At 43.1% G+C, this 13,828-nt stretch overlaps 2 protein-coding genes across 5 annotated transcripts in view; both read left to right on the forward strand.

The window, feature by feature from the left end:
• Window positions 1–13,828, forward strand: part of LOC110534616 (oocyte zinc finger protein XlCOF7.1-like) — a 1,104,347-nt gene that overhangs the window by 115,965 nt on the left and 974,554 nt on the right. The gene's annotated exons all lie outside the window — the stretch shown is intronic.
• On the forward strand, window positions 10,160–12,892 carry LOC110534704 (zinc finger protein 19). Its single transcript, XM_036934531.1, has 3 exons — window positions 10,160–10,850; window positions 11,067–11,176; window positions 11,348–12,892. Exons 1-3 carry the CDS (start codon window positions 10,571–10,573, stop codon window positions 12,410–12,412), a joined length of 1,455 nt encoding a protein of 484 aa, XP_036790426.1. The 5' UTR covers window positions 10,160–10,570; the 3' UTR covers window positions 12,413–12,892.

Consider the following 13,828-nt stretch of genomic DNA (forward strand, 5'->3'; position numbering starts at 1 on the left):
TGTGTGTGCTGTGTGTGTGGGTGTGGGAGCTATCCTGTATGGGACCTAACATGTTTTACTGTGAAAATACGTTGTCTCAGTTATAGCAATGTAATAGCAGTAGGCTGGTCACCTGCATAAGAAATAGCACTTCCTTACAAATCCCTCTCTTCACGTCTCCCCAGAGACGTGACACAACCTAACTAGATCCAGACACAAAAAGAAAACTTTTCCCAGAAGGAAAAGTTTTGTGATTCCCTCTCTTCACATCTCCTAAGAGATGTGACATAAACTAGGCTAACAATTACAAAGTTTAAAATACCTTCATGTTCTCCATTCGATCCCACTATGTACTAGATTGGCTACCAGCCACCTAGGAACTTACAACCCTCATGTCAAAAGAGAACAACAGCTCATTGAAAAACAGAACAAAAGAAAATGGTGTGAAATTTAAGCCCCCCTTTTTGACACCCACTAGGGTGTCACTCATTATCCCTTATTTCAGCAGTCATAGCATTTCATGAAAAGAAAAACAAAACCTAGTAGGCACTCTCAACCTCATCCTCAAATTCGGGCAGGTCATTAGCAAGCAGAGGAAACATCTGGGAAAGGGGGGAAGGGTCAATAGCTCTAGAGATAACCCTAGTGGTAAGGGAACGGATACATGGAATGCAACAGCATCCACAGAGAACCAAAATGGCCGCGAACACCGAAATGGAGACCAAAATGGAGGAGACCAGGGTTTTATATTTACCAAAGGCACTCATCCAGGAGTCCCACATTGAGGTATCAATCCCAGAATGAGATTTCATTTTACCATTAAGAGTCCTCAAACCTTCTAGGGCTATGGTCAAGCTACCATCGGAGGCTGTGTTATTAGGGAAGAAAGTACAACACTGTTCACCAAACATAGTGCAAGCTCCACCTTTCTCTGCCAGTAGCATATCCACTGCAATGCGATTCTGGAATGTATTCTATCCACATTTTTATTAACAGTGCACCACCAACAAATGGAGGACTCAAACCCAGCTGCCACCTGATCCACCAACTTGTACTCATCAGGAACTCCCCTTGGGACTCCAATGGCGTCTATGTACGTCGGATCACCACTAGATGGGGTGGTGGCACGCCTGGAACGTCCCCTCCAATATTCAGGGTTCACCCTCTGGACCCTAAGGATGAGGTCTCCAGCCTCTGTAGGGTAGATAGAAACAGGCAAAAGGAGAGTAACAAGTGCACAGCTTCCAGTAGTATTGGAGGGTAATTTATCAAACAGGACAGTGTTGCCACACCACCACCACACATCTGCTCTGGATATTGGCCTGAAACTCCCAACAATGTTGATTGTATCCAGACACCAATTCTCAGGAACCTGTCCCACATTAGTACCGCCTCCCGTCATTTTGACACAGGTGAAATGTGCCCTGGCAACCTTGTTGGAAAACAATGGTTTCCTAGCAGTAGATTTAGTCATGGGATAGACAGCATCCCAGGCAGAGCAATTACAACTGGGGTTATCCGTAGTCATTAATGGGATTAAACATGTTAGAGTCACATCTGTAACAGACTTCTTAAAACACGGTATGATGCAAGCAGCACAACACATCAATAATAAAAATACAAGAATTAGGGTCAGAAATCCAATAACCACCATACCAGTGTACTTACCAAACCAGGCTCCCAACCAAAAGAACAGTCCAGACTCCTCCACCCCCGCCATGGTCCTCATCTCAGCAGATAGTGCACCAAGCCCATTAAAGGCCTTAGTTATACCACCATCTGGAGTGGTGTTATTAGGAATATACGTGCAACATTGTTCACCGAACATCTTGCAGACTGTCTGGCAACCCTAGATGTGGCCTCAAGCTGTTCAGACAGACCAGTGAGTGCATCACGGGGGTAATTCACAAAACGCTGTTGATTATAGTAGATATAACTGATCCATGCAGTCTGTCTAGCATCCACTATGGCTGGACCTATAATAGGTAGTAAGTGCCAGAGTCCATCATTCCTACCCAAGGCCTGAAACTCATGAGGAACCCCCATTGGCACTCCCAACAGGTTAGTGTGTATGTCAACTACATCCTCTGTCCATGGAGCACTACATCTATGTCTCCCATGGGATGGAATGTTTTCAGGTCCCCTGGATACAGAACCCAACAGCTGTTCAGAAGTAACATCAACAATGGTCAGTGGAATTATCAAACTGGTCAGAGCACACGTACCTTGCCAGTCTCCTCTAAGAATGGGTCTCAGTACTCTTTTGGGTCCACATATCCACCACACATCAGCCAGACCACTAGTTTGGTTTAGGCCTGTAACTGGACAAGTGGCATAAATGGTTATGTTACTGCTGCAATCAGCTTCAGGCAATCTCCCATAGTCCATGCCACTACCTGTACCCGTGATGCAACTGTAATTGCCCCCATATGCCTTAACACCCCTAGGGGCCCGATGAGGAGATATTGTAGGAAACACAAGGCTCAAAGAGGAACAGAGAGTTGAATTGGGCTGAACCTGGTAAAAACCTCTCAGAATACACAACCACCCCTCTCCTTCTCCTATAGCAAATGGGTGTGTAGCCAGAACAAGTCTAGCATGACTACAAATAGTGCAGTCCTTTCTTCTCAGGGTTTTAGCTGTGTACCTCATATAAGACAGCCACAAATTGTCCCTACCATCAAACCCAGTCTCAGTGCCTAATTGATCAATAGCTGTGTAGTCTCTAACATTAATTACCTGAATGGGATTTTTTTACAGAGTGGTGGTAGGTGGCAGGTTCGGTCCAGGGGTGGTAGGGGAGTGTGTCTGGCCCTGGTTCGTCTGGGACCTCTGGTTTTGGCAGCTCCCTAATAGAAAACACACCCATCGTGTCTGTCCCGGTCCTTTGTAGTCCGAGGGTGTAAGTGCCTGCATCAGAGAGCTTAATAGTTTTGATGGTTAGTAGGATTTCATCACCTTTACAAAGTTCAACAGTGCTCCCAGGTTTTCCCCATATGATGGAAAACCTATCCACCTTTGTGGGATCCCCTATGCTATAAGAATACCCTCTTCTCCAATCCTAGAATTGTCCCAAGTTGGTTATCATGTAATCCCCATATGGACACCCTCCCCCATTACACAGGTACACTGACACTCCTGTAAAGCCCCACCCTCTCCCAGAGAACACATCACTAGCAAGAGCCAGACACATCTTCACTTCTATGAACAAAAACAGGGGTGACAGGACAGGGAGGGTTACTTCATTCGAGAGATGGCCCCCGGAATTCTGTTAATTCCAGTTCTCCTCTCGAACACTGTTTATTGTTCGACAGTGTCATGTGTCCTACCCTCCCCCGTGCGATATGAATCCGGGTAGCTCTTTCAGCTAGCTGTCACCAGGAGTCCTTGTATGGTCCCCCCAACAAGCCTCTGGGACTGGATTGAGTGACTTCACCTGTAGTTCACCTGTAATGCATAAAATCCTGGACATACAGGCTTGGTTAACAAACAGTTTCTCATATGTTTTATCTGATTATATATTTAGTTTCTTATCCAATAGGCCCCATCCTATCCTAGACCACAATTTACCCATCCCCCTTTTGATACCTGGCTCTGCCCAGGTAACAACCTTACCTACTCTAAATAATGACTTAGGTAAGATTAGTATATTATCCTTCTGTTCTGACATTATCATGTAGGAGCGCCCCTTTCATTTTCCACATGTCCAATTCTCCCTTTTGTCTCCACTCAGTAACTGTTATCTACACATTCTGTTATCTTTGCTCGTCCTGGCTCCCTTTTAAAACTTATCCTCTCTGCTCTCCAACCTTCAAGGTCTCTGCAGTGCAGGGGAGGGCTCTTCTGTCTGCATTTTCCCCTTATCTGTCTGTAGCTCGTTTTCTCATGTTTCCAAATTTGAACTAAATGTCTCACTGTTTGGCTTTATCTAAACTCATGGATTTTTTTTTTTTTAGAAAAACATGTCTATGGTGGCACTTTCTAAAGTCCTTATATAGGTTAATTAAACCCCACTATAATTAATTTACCTTAAAAAATAAAATACAAAATAAAATAAAAAACAAACCGTATTACCCATGACCACAAATTAAATATTCAAATGGCACCCCCTATATACAGGTGTTAAAACCAAACACAAATATCTCAATTTCTTCCCTGCCCTGTTTGCTCAAAATATGTCCCAAATACTTAACATGAGTCTACCATAAATAAAACTTATCCTAGCTAAATTTTCACACCACGTTCATCAGAGAAAATATAATGACACTATAATGTAAATTTCACTGCCTTTTTGTATTAAATTACCTTAATATCAGTATTACAAATTACCCTAGATTCTCCATCCAAATTGCTTTCCAATGAGGCTGATCAGACCACAAAGGAAAGTTACAATGGAGGTCATAAGTCATACCACCCCTTCAAAGAAGTGTTTCTTACTATATTAAACAACATTCCTCTATCAAAAGATTTCACCTATTTAATTAAGACTCAGAAAATAAAAACGTATAATAATTCATATGTGAGTGTACCCCTTTAAGATATCTTGTCTCTGGGAACATGGAAATCCCCTTAAACCCAAAACGTTTGCTACAAACAAAACCTAATAATTATAATAATACCTTCAAATAATTTGTTTTAAATTTCCTCAATGTTTCATGTAACTCATTCAGTCTTTAAAGGATTGTCTCCCCAAAATGCTTTATACCCTGCCAATAAACTCACACAATTGTGATAAACGTGCACTGTCCCTTTAACGTAAAATAATATCAGCCTGCAATCCACTCTGCGGGCCTTTCATTGTTCCCCATAATGAAAACAGATTCTAATGTTAGTATACCTTAACCTCCTGTTTAATTTCAGTGGTGTTATCTGAACAATCAAACCAAAATCAATAACCGGGAAGTACTTGTGTAAATTAATTAAAATAACAAAATAAATCTACCTTATTTCTCAGCACTTGGTTAGAACATCACTCCCGTTTTACATCGACCACACCCTTCGCCCCGTCCCTAGTGTATATCTTATCTATTATTCAGTGGCTCAATTAATGTTTAACGTAAGTATGTTCAGATGTTGATTATGTAATTCTACAATATTAGTATAGTTCAAACCTCATATAATATATATTTTTTTTTTTTCGAATTTAGGAAATACTTTTTCCACAATAATTTTAAATATTGGTAATGATATCAGGGACTTGTGAAACGCCGTTTACATTTAGTCTATAGTCAACACACAAATATTCTTACATGTACATAGCTTAGACAAAATTGATCAATTACAACATCTTATTCTATGACATCACACATTCGTACATTTATCACATTAATTCAGGCCACAACACAAAGCGGACTTTTCAGTCCAACATACATTAATCTATTGTAGACACCTCACCGGACACAGCCGGCTATTGGATTTTAACCTCACCGGACACAGCCTGGCTATTGGTTATCACTACGCCTAATTGGAGTTTCTATATACTACTTTTGCAGACGCACGACCGGTCACTAGCCGGACTATCAGTAGCAACTCTGGTCACGCCCTTTTTCAGACGCCCGACCGGTCACTAGCCGGACAATCGGTAGCAACTCTGGTCACGTCTATGTTCAATTATAGATCACCTTACCGGACTCAAGCCGGACCGGTCACTAGCCGGACTATCGGTAGCACTCTATAATGACTATTTTATCCCTTACCGGTGTCTGCCACCGGACCGTTCGCAAGCCGGACTATCAGAATATTCTACGTTGTAAGTTAATTTAGGTCTACTTCTACATATCCCTTACCGGTGTCTGCCACCGGACCGTTCTCAAGCCGGACTATCGGAATATTCTAACTACTACTCATCCCTTACCGGTGTCTGCCACCGGACCGTTCTCATGCCGGACTATCGGGATATTCTAATTACCACATATGTTTACTTCACTGTCAATTTCAAGTCCATTATTTATGTAAAATTTACACAAAAATTCTTACCCACACTCGGTACTACTGATCGTAATTTGGTATGACTATTCGACAATATGCAAAGTTTGATAAAACAGGTTTTGCTTACCTTATTTTGTGGTCGACCAGAGATCAGTTTCCCGAGTTGAGCAGAATTGTTGTCCACCTCCGAATGGTTTTCACCTGTCCTCCGGGAACCGTCCTTTCACCAACTCGCCCCCTCACACCCACATCAACCACTCTGGACTGGGTCGTTAGTAAACCATCTCTCTGCTACCAAGTTTCTGTTGATAATGGGATATGTAGGAGGGCGAGCCGGTCAAGGATCGATTCAGACAAGGTGGTCTATTGTATGACAAGTGACAGTTTAATTATGAGTAAAGATATCTGGTACAACGTATACGGGCCCATTTCATTCGGTTCTTAAGGAACCAGCAGAAAAGAAGCCCCGATAACAGAGTGCATGTATGTTATATACAGTACAGAAAGTAGGTTGAGTCTAGAAGTTCTGGTCTTCTGGTTGGTCCTGTTGGGCCGTCCGTCATCCCGCTGAGTCTTGTCGTCCCGTTCCTTGTCACACAATGTTCAGCTAAGAAGGAGATTAGGTGTGTGCGCTGGTTTCTGCAAGTCAAGGCTGTCTCTTCCTCCCAATGTGTGGGTGTATGTCTTATCTGTGTGTCCTCGGCAGTTAGTGTGTGTAATGTGTGTGTGCTGTGTGTGTGGGTGTGGGAGCTATCCTGTATGGGACCTAACATGTTTTACTGTGAAAATACGTTGTCTCAGTTATAGCAATGTAATAGCAGTAGGCTGGTCACCTGCATAAGAAATAGCACTTCCTTACAGTAATCAATATTGATTTATACGCAATATAGTAAACTATAGCCTAATCATATTTAAAAAGTACATCTGCTTGTAAAGAACTGCCCCGTGCTTCTCCGCCCATAGGCAATAGCCTACTCTATTGTATTACACGTGTACCTGATCTCGCACGTATGGCTACTGAACTTGAAGCAGCAGCAAGAATGATGGCAGCGGACACGTGCACTCTCTCTTGAGCTAGGTTTTGCATATAGCCTACATTTTAGGACGACGATGTGCAGGCAGACAAATACATTGGTAGCCTAATCAATATTTATTGAAAACGAAAAGGCACAACGCGCACTCCCCATGGTAGTCTGTGCGCGCCTTTTCCTTTTCAATTGTGATCACATTTTTTGATTGCACCTCGACTCACGTTGGTTGAGGGCCTTTTACGTCTTTCCATTATCAATATTTATTTACAGACACTGTAGTAAACTATAGTCTAATCATATTTAAGTTAATTTCCTTGGAAATATAAATACCACGTGATTCCCCCTCTATGCATAGGCAGCCTACTCTATGTCAATGAGACGACACAAAAATATAAACGCAACATGGAACAATTTCAAATATTTTATTGAGTTACAGTTCATAGAAGAAAATCAGTCGATTGAAATAAATGAATTATGCCTTAATCTATGGATTTTACATTGGGGCGCAGCCATGGGCGGGCTTTGGCCCACCCACTGGGGAGCCTGGATATACGTGGTCTGCGGTTGTGAGGCCGGTTGGGCATACGGCCGAATTCTCTAAAATTATGTTGGAAAAACTTATGCTCGAGAAATTAACATTAAATTCTCTGGCAACAGCTCTGTTGGACATTCCTGCAGTTAGCATACCAATTGCACACTCCCTCAAAACTTGATAAATCAGTGGCATTGTGTGGAGTGACAACTGCACATTTTAGGGTAGACTTTTATTTTCCCCAGCACAAGTTGCACCTGTGTAATGATCACGCTGTTTAATCAGTTTATTGATATGCCACAGTCAAGTGCATGGATTATATTGGCAAAGGAGAAATGCTTACAAATAGGGATGTAAACAAATTTGTGCACTACATTTTAGCATATGGAAAATGTCTGGGATGTTTTATTTCAGCTCATTAAACATGGGATCGACATGTTGCGTGCATATTTTTGTCCAGTATACGAGGCACGCCCAACTAGGACAGGTAGGCTATTGAAATTGAAGCAGCGAGTGTGAATAATGTGACAAATATGTACTTTTAATACAATAGGTAGGGCTAGGCTTTTTCCAAATAATCTCCAAGACCAAAAAATATTTTCATCCCAAAGTTATTTTATGACCATCGGCTCCCACCCGCAGTATGAAAAATGCCGACCGCGCCGCAATGATCTCTGTCGGGACCCGTAAGGCAGCCCTCTTACGGTGATCCACACACACATTTCAGTTTGGAAACAGCCAAATCGATCAAATCAAATCAAATGTATTTATATAGCCCTTCGTACATCAGCTGATATCTCAAAGTGCTGTACAGAAACCCAGCCTAAAACCCCAAACAGCAAGCAATGCAGGTGTAGAAGCACGGTGGATAGGAAAAACTCCCTAGAAAGGCCAAAACCTAGGAAGAAACCTAGAGAGGAACCAGGCTATGTGGGGTGGCCAGTCCTCTTCTGGCTGTGCCGGGTGGAGATTATAACAGAACATGGCCAAGATGTTCAAATGTTCATAAATGACCAGCATGGTCGAATAATAATAAGGCAGAACAGTTGAAACTGGAGCAGCAGCACGGTCAGGTGGACTGGGGACAGCAAGGAGTCATCATGTCAGGTAGTCCTGGGGCATGGTCCTAGGGATCAGGTCCTCTGAGAGAGAGAAAGAAAGAGAGAATTAGAGAGAGCATATGTGGGATGGCCAGTCCTCTTCTGGCTGTGCTGGGTGGAGATTATAACAGAACATGGCCAAGATGTTCAAATGTTCATACATGACCAGCATGGTCGAATAATAATAAGGCAGAACAGTTGAAACTGGAGCAGCAGCACGGCCAGGTGGACTGGGGACAGCAAGGAGTCATCATGTCAGGTAGTCCTGGGGCATGGTCCTAGGGCTCAGGTCCTCCGAGAGAGAGAGAGAAGGAGAGAATTAGAGAACGCACACTTAGATTCACACAGGATACCGAATAGGACAGGAGAAGTACTCCAAATATAACAAACTGACCCTAGCCCCCCGACACATAAACTACTGCAGCATAAATACTGGAGGCTGAGACAGGAGGGGTCAGGAGACACTGTGGCCCCATCCGAGGACACCCCCGGACAGGGCCAAACAGGAAGGATATAACCCCACCCACTTTGCCAAAGCACAGCCCCCACACCACTAGAGGGATATCTTCAACCACCAACTTACCATCCTGAGACAAGGCTGAGTATAGCCCACAAAGACCTCCGCGATGATCGCAAAGCTACACTGCAAGTCGCAACTTCTTCTAACACTTCAAAATAAGTTTGATAGCGATAAGACCGTAAGGTAGTTATTTTTATGCAATAAAAGTCTAATTGTAGAATGCCCTGATACTTCCTACGTTTACCTGTCAGTTTTGTGACATCTGGAAAGTAGTCCGCGCCGGAGTGCCTGCCCAAGGTGGATGACGTCATCACTGGAAGCTCGAGAAGCTCTGTGCTGCGGCTCGATAAGGAAATAGCTCCAGTTCTGATTAACCAAATTCCAACAGTATGCACGTTACAAAAAATCCCTGCTAACTCCACCAACTACCGAATTTAGTTTTAAGTATTTTGCGGCCAGAGAAAAAAGTGCTAAAAATATATTTAAAATAGTATTGTTGCTGGATGCTGTGCGAGAATTGTGACAAACTGACAGGCTGTCTGTCGAACTTATCTTTCTTTTCGAATCCGGAGGACATAAAATAATATAGAGGTAAGATAGATATTGATTTTGAGACATGACATGTAGTATTTTCATATTTTAGTATACGCTTTTCTTATTGTGACGTGTGTAATTTTTAAAGATTGCTCAGAACAACCTGCGTTTCTCTGAAATGTCAACAGACCACTGAGCATACCGCAAGCATTTTATTTGCAAAGCCTTTTACATTTAATTCATCTCGTGTCATGTTAATTTAGCTTTTTACGACCCGCGGAAAAAAATAAGCTGCACTGCTCTGTCAACAGAGCGCGCTGCTTATTATTGGACGTATTAGGTTACGAAATATGACCTTTTGGATATAATGTTAATGATACGTTAGAGACCCCACTGAGCAAGTTAGAACATGAAGAATCATAAGTATTGGTAAACGTATTTTATAACATAAGGAAGTGAAATTTCAAAACCACAGAGCGTTTAGTGGGTGGGACACCCTATATATAATATGCCAACTCCAGGCTCTAGCCATATGTAACAAATGTGATTATTGTGGATTCTGTCACCATGAGCCTTAAGACACAACTCAAGGTAGCTAAGGGTAATTTTAACCAAATATAATTTGCATTTACTATTCCTTTAAAAACTCCCAGTTATGACCCCACCCAGTAGGTGGCCGTAATACACGATTTTGGTGTAGTTCGCCGACAAAAACCTCAAAGAAGAAGACGTAAAACCGAAGTGAGCCGTGACCAAAAACTATTTCCACGTTTGCGATTTTGTCATTTAGACGTTTTATTAACACCCTGGAACTCAAAATATTATTAATTTATCTACACAGCATCGCACACTTACCCCCAGGTATTATTTAATTCGCATTGGAGACAGGACTTGGTTGATAGACGTTATCTAGGTAACGCTAGCTAGTTGCGAAAGTTACCTAACGATGGCTGTGGTTTTTCACACTCAAATAGCCTCCATTATGGAGGTGCTAGCGAATGCAGCCGTGGCAGAGATTTGTAAACTCGTAGACGACGACTATGCAGTGTTTCGTTTGGAAGTAACTCAAAGCCAGAAAGAAAATGGGGCATTACGGAGGAAACTACAGTTACTGGAACTGAAGAAGGTGGCGCGAGAGCGCGCAGAAAGGACAATGCGAGAGCGCGTCCTCGCCAGTCGTCCCAGTAGTGTCAAGATCCTCGACCGATACAGAGGATTGACAAGAGGTACATTTTGCATGAGGCTGCGTGGCCTGTTGCCCCGTTACCCTCTGCACATGTGCCTTTGTGTTAGCCAGAATTGGGTCTTGGTTAGTTTTTGGATAGCCTAATTCGCCTGATTACTTATCTGTCTTGCAATATAACTTTGAGCATTGACAGTAGCTAACCTAACCACTTCTTTTCCACCAATAACTCTCTCGGGTGACTTACATCTCACTGGAGGCCACGTGAGCTTTGTGAAGCCAGGAGGACACAATACATGGAGAGATGACCAACCAATCACTGTTGATGAGGGGAGTGGAACCTCAACCCAGCATGTTATTGTGATAGAGGTTAGTGTAATAGTCAGAATAACAGTACATTTCAGAAAGGCTCCACTCAGCTATTCACTTGCTTACATGTACATCATTTATCTGCCATAGCGGAGCTTGTGTGACTTCTCTACGGCATTGTCACCCAATTCTACTCAATACTGTCAATAACCTCCCCTCTTCTTGTGTTAGTCTGCAGATGCTGCTGGTCCTGGGGTCAAGCAGGAGAGTTCTGAAGGAGAGGATGACCCATGGCACATCCAAACTGGAGTGCCTCCTGTAGCCATGGAGGACCCCATCACTGCCCCAGCGGCACCCAGGACCCGACGCAGCATCACGGAGGTTGGTGGAACACTGAATGCCACCCTCAAGTCAGAGACAGACACCAAGAATTTAACGGGTCTGGGGCGATTGGGCTGTCCTCCTGCTCTCCGCTCAGAATATTTACTTGATGGTAACCCAAGCACGAGGATGGATCTGTCCCATCAGGACTTAGGTGACACATTACAGACTGGCAATGATCCGTCCTGTTCATACGCTACAGAGATGATACCTGGTGACATGCCAGTCATCTTAGATACACAGACTAATCCAATGAGAGGGGACTGGAACCGGTACAGTAGTAGTGTATACCCTGAAGGGTGCCTAGATAAGAAAGGGGAGGTTATAGTGATAGATGAGGTGACTGTGAAAGTGGAGGGTGCTGCTCCTCTGACATGGAATGCAGACAAGACTCACTTAGGAGAAGGCCACTCACAGGGCAACACCAGTGACTTCTTAGACTGCAGGGAAAGCTTAGAGACAAATCTAACTGTTGCAACCCACTCCCCTTTACACACGCTCAGGGATCACGACCCACTGTCCACGCCGATGTCACCTTCCGATTCACAATACCTTTTCGATCAGGTATTGAACTCAAACAACAGGGCTAGAGTCCAGGCTCGGGGAGGGGGAGCCACATCAGGCAATAGCAAAGAGAAACGGTTCCTCTGCATGTTCTGTAACAAAGGCTTCAGCAGCTCCCAGAAGGTGGAGATCCACCAGAGGGTCCACACAGGGGAGAAACCATACAGCTGTACCCAGTGTCATATGCGCTTCACCCAGGCTGGTGACCTGAAGAGGCACCAGAGGGTCCACACAGGGGTGAAACCCTTTAGCTGTACCCAGTGTCACATGAGCTTCACCCAGGCTGGCAACCTGAAGAGGCACCAGAGGGTCCACACAGGGGAGAAATCCTACAGCAACCCTCAAGTGTGAGAAGAGGTTCTCCCACCAGCACCAACTGAACATGCACTTAAGTCCACACGGGGGAAAGGCCATTTGCCTGTATGCACTACGGGAAGGGGTACTCCGAGGATACACCAGCAGAAAAAACATTCCACAGATTGACCTAGAAATGAACCATTCCACTTGATAGCTTCTGACGTTTAGATCAAACCATGCATTAAAGACAAAGATAATTGGTGTCAGCAGAAAAGCTCCACATATGCATTTGGAATAACAGATTTCAGTGTTGAATACTTCTGGGTAGAACATTGCATCCAGACATGATATAAGCCTAAAAAGTTGGTTTCATGGTGTTTGTACTGTGTAGGATATGATGTTCAACTACCTAATGTTTTTCCCAAGACACTTTTAATGAGAAAATGAATGCAGTTTATCAAGTTCATTCAGATTTTTAGTTGAGCCATATGTGTGGTTTTATATGGTGTATTTAAAATGTATGTTTAATAATCACAAAATGGGGCTTTTCATTAATTGAGACTCTCTTTAGTATATATCACATCTGCTCTCACCCTAGTCTTAAAACACCAGGCAGCGCTTTATAACCAATATACATTTTTTTTTTAAATTAAAAAGCCATTCTGCATGCTTGAATGGACGCATTTTTGAATAGCTGTTTTTACATGGTCCTTCATATCGCCAGATTCTGACTCCGCTACAGTTAAGATGTTCCATTACCCAAAATAGGCTTAAATGTTGCTCAGATGAGTTACCCTGCCCTCCTAAGCCATGTGAGGCTGTTGTCACCACCCACAACACACAGACGAAGCTGTCGAGTCCCAGAAAATGAGCAGCGAGGCCTTACACACCTCTCTCATCACACAGTCAACCATTGGTCAGGTAGTGACCACCCTCCCCAGCTGGGACCTGCCCCGTAAGAGAGAAGAAATCAGGAGGAAAGAGCTGTCAAACATATGGCACGCAGCTATACATTTGTTATATCACTTTCTTCTATATATTTTTTGGGGGGTGGAGGGGAAACGAATTCATAATACATTAAAATGACTCAAACCAAATCGAAACTGTAAAAAATATAATTGACTTACATTTACAGTGCATTCAGAAAGTATTCAGACCCCTTGACTTTACACATTTTGTTAAGTTACAGCTTTATTCTAAAATGGATTAAATTGTTTTTCCCCCCTCAATCTACACACAATACCCCATAATGACAAAACAAAAACAGGTTTAGACATTTTTGCACGTTTATTAAGAATAAAAAACATATGTAAATGTGATAAGTATTCAGACCCTTTACTCAGTACTTTGTTGAAGCATCTTTGGCAGCGATTACAGCCTCGAGTCTTCTTGGGTATGACGCTGCAAGCTTGGTACATCTGTATTTGGGGAGTCTCTCCCATTCTTCTCCGTAGATCCTCTCAAGCGCTG

Source organism: Oncorhynchus mykiss, chromosome 10 (genome assembly GCF_013265735.2).
Source record: "Oncorhynchus mykiss isolate Arlee chromosome 10, USDA_OmykA_1.1, whole genome shotgun sequence".
NCBI classification, from domain to species: Eukaryota; Metazoa; Chordata; class Actinopteri; order Salmoniformes; family Salmonidae; genus Oncorhynchus; species Oncorhynchus mykiss.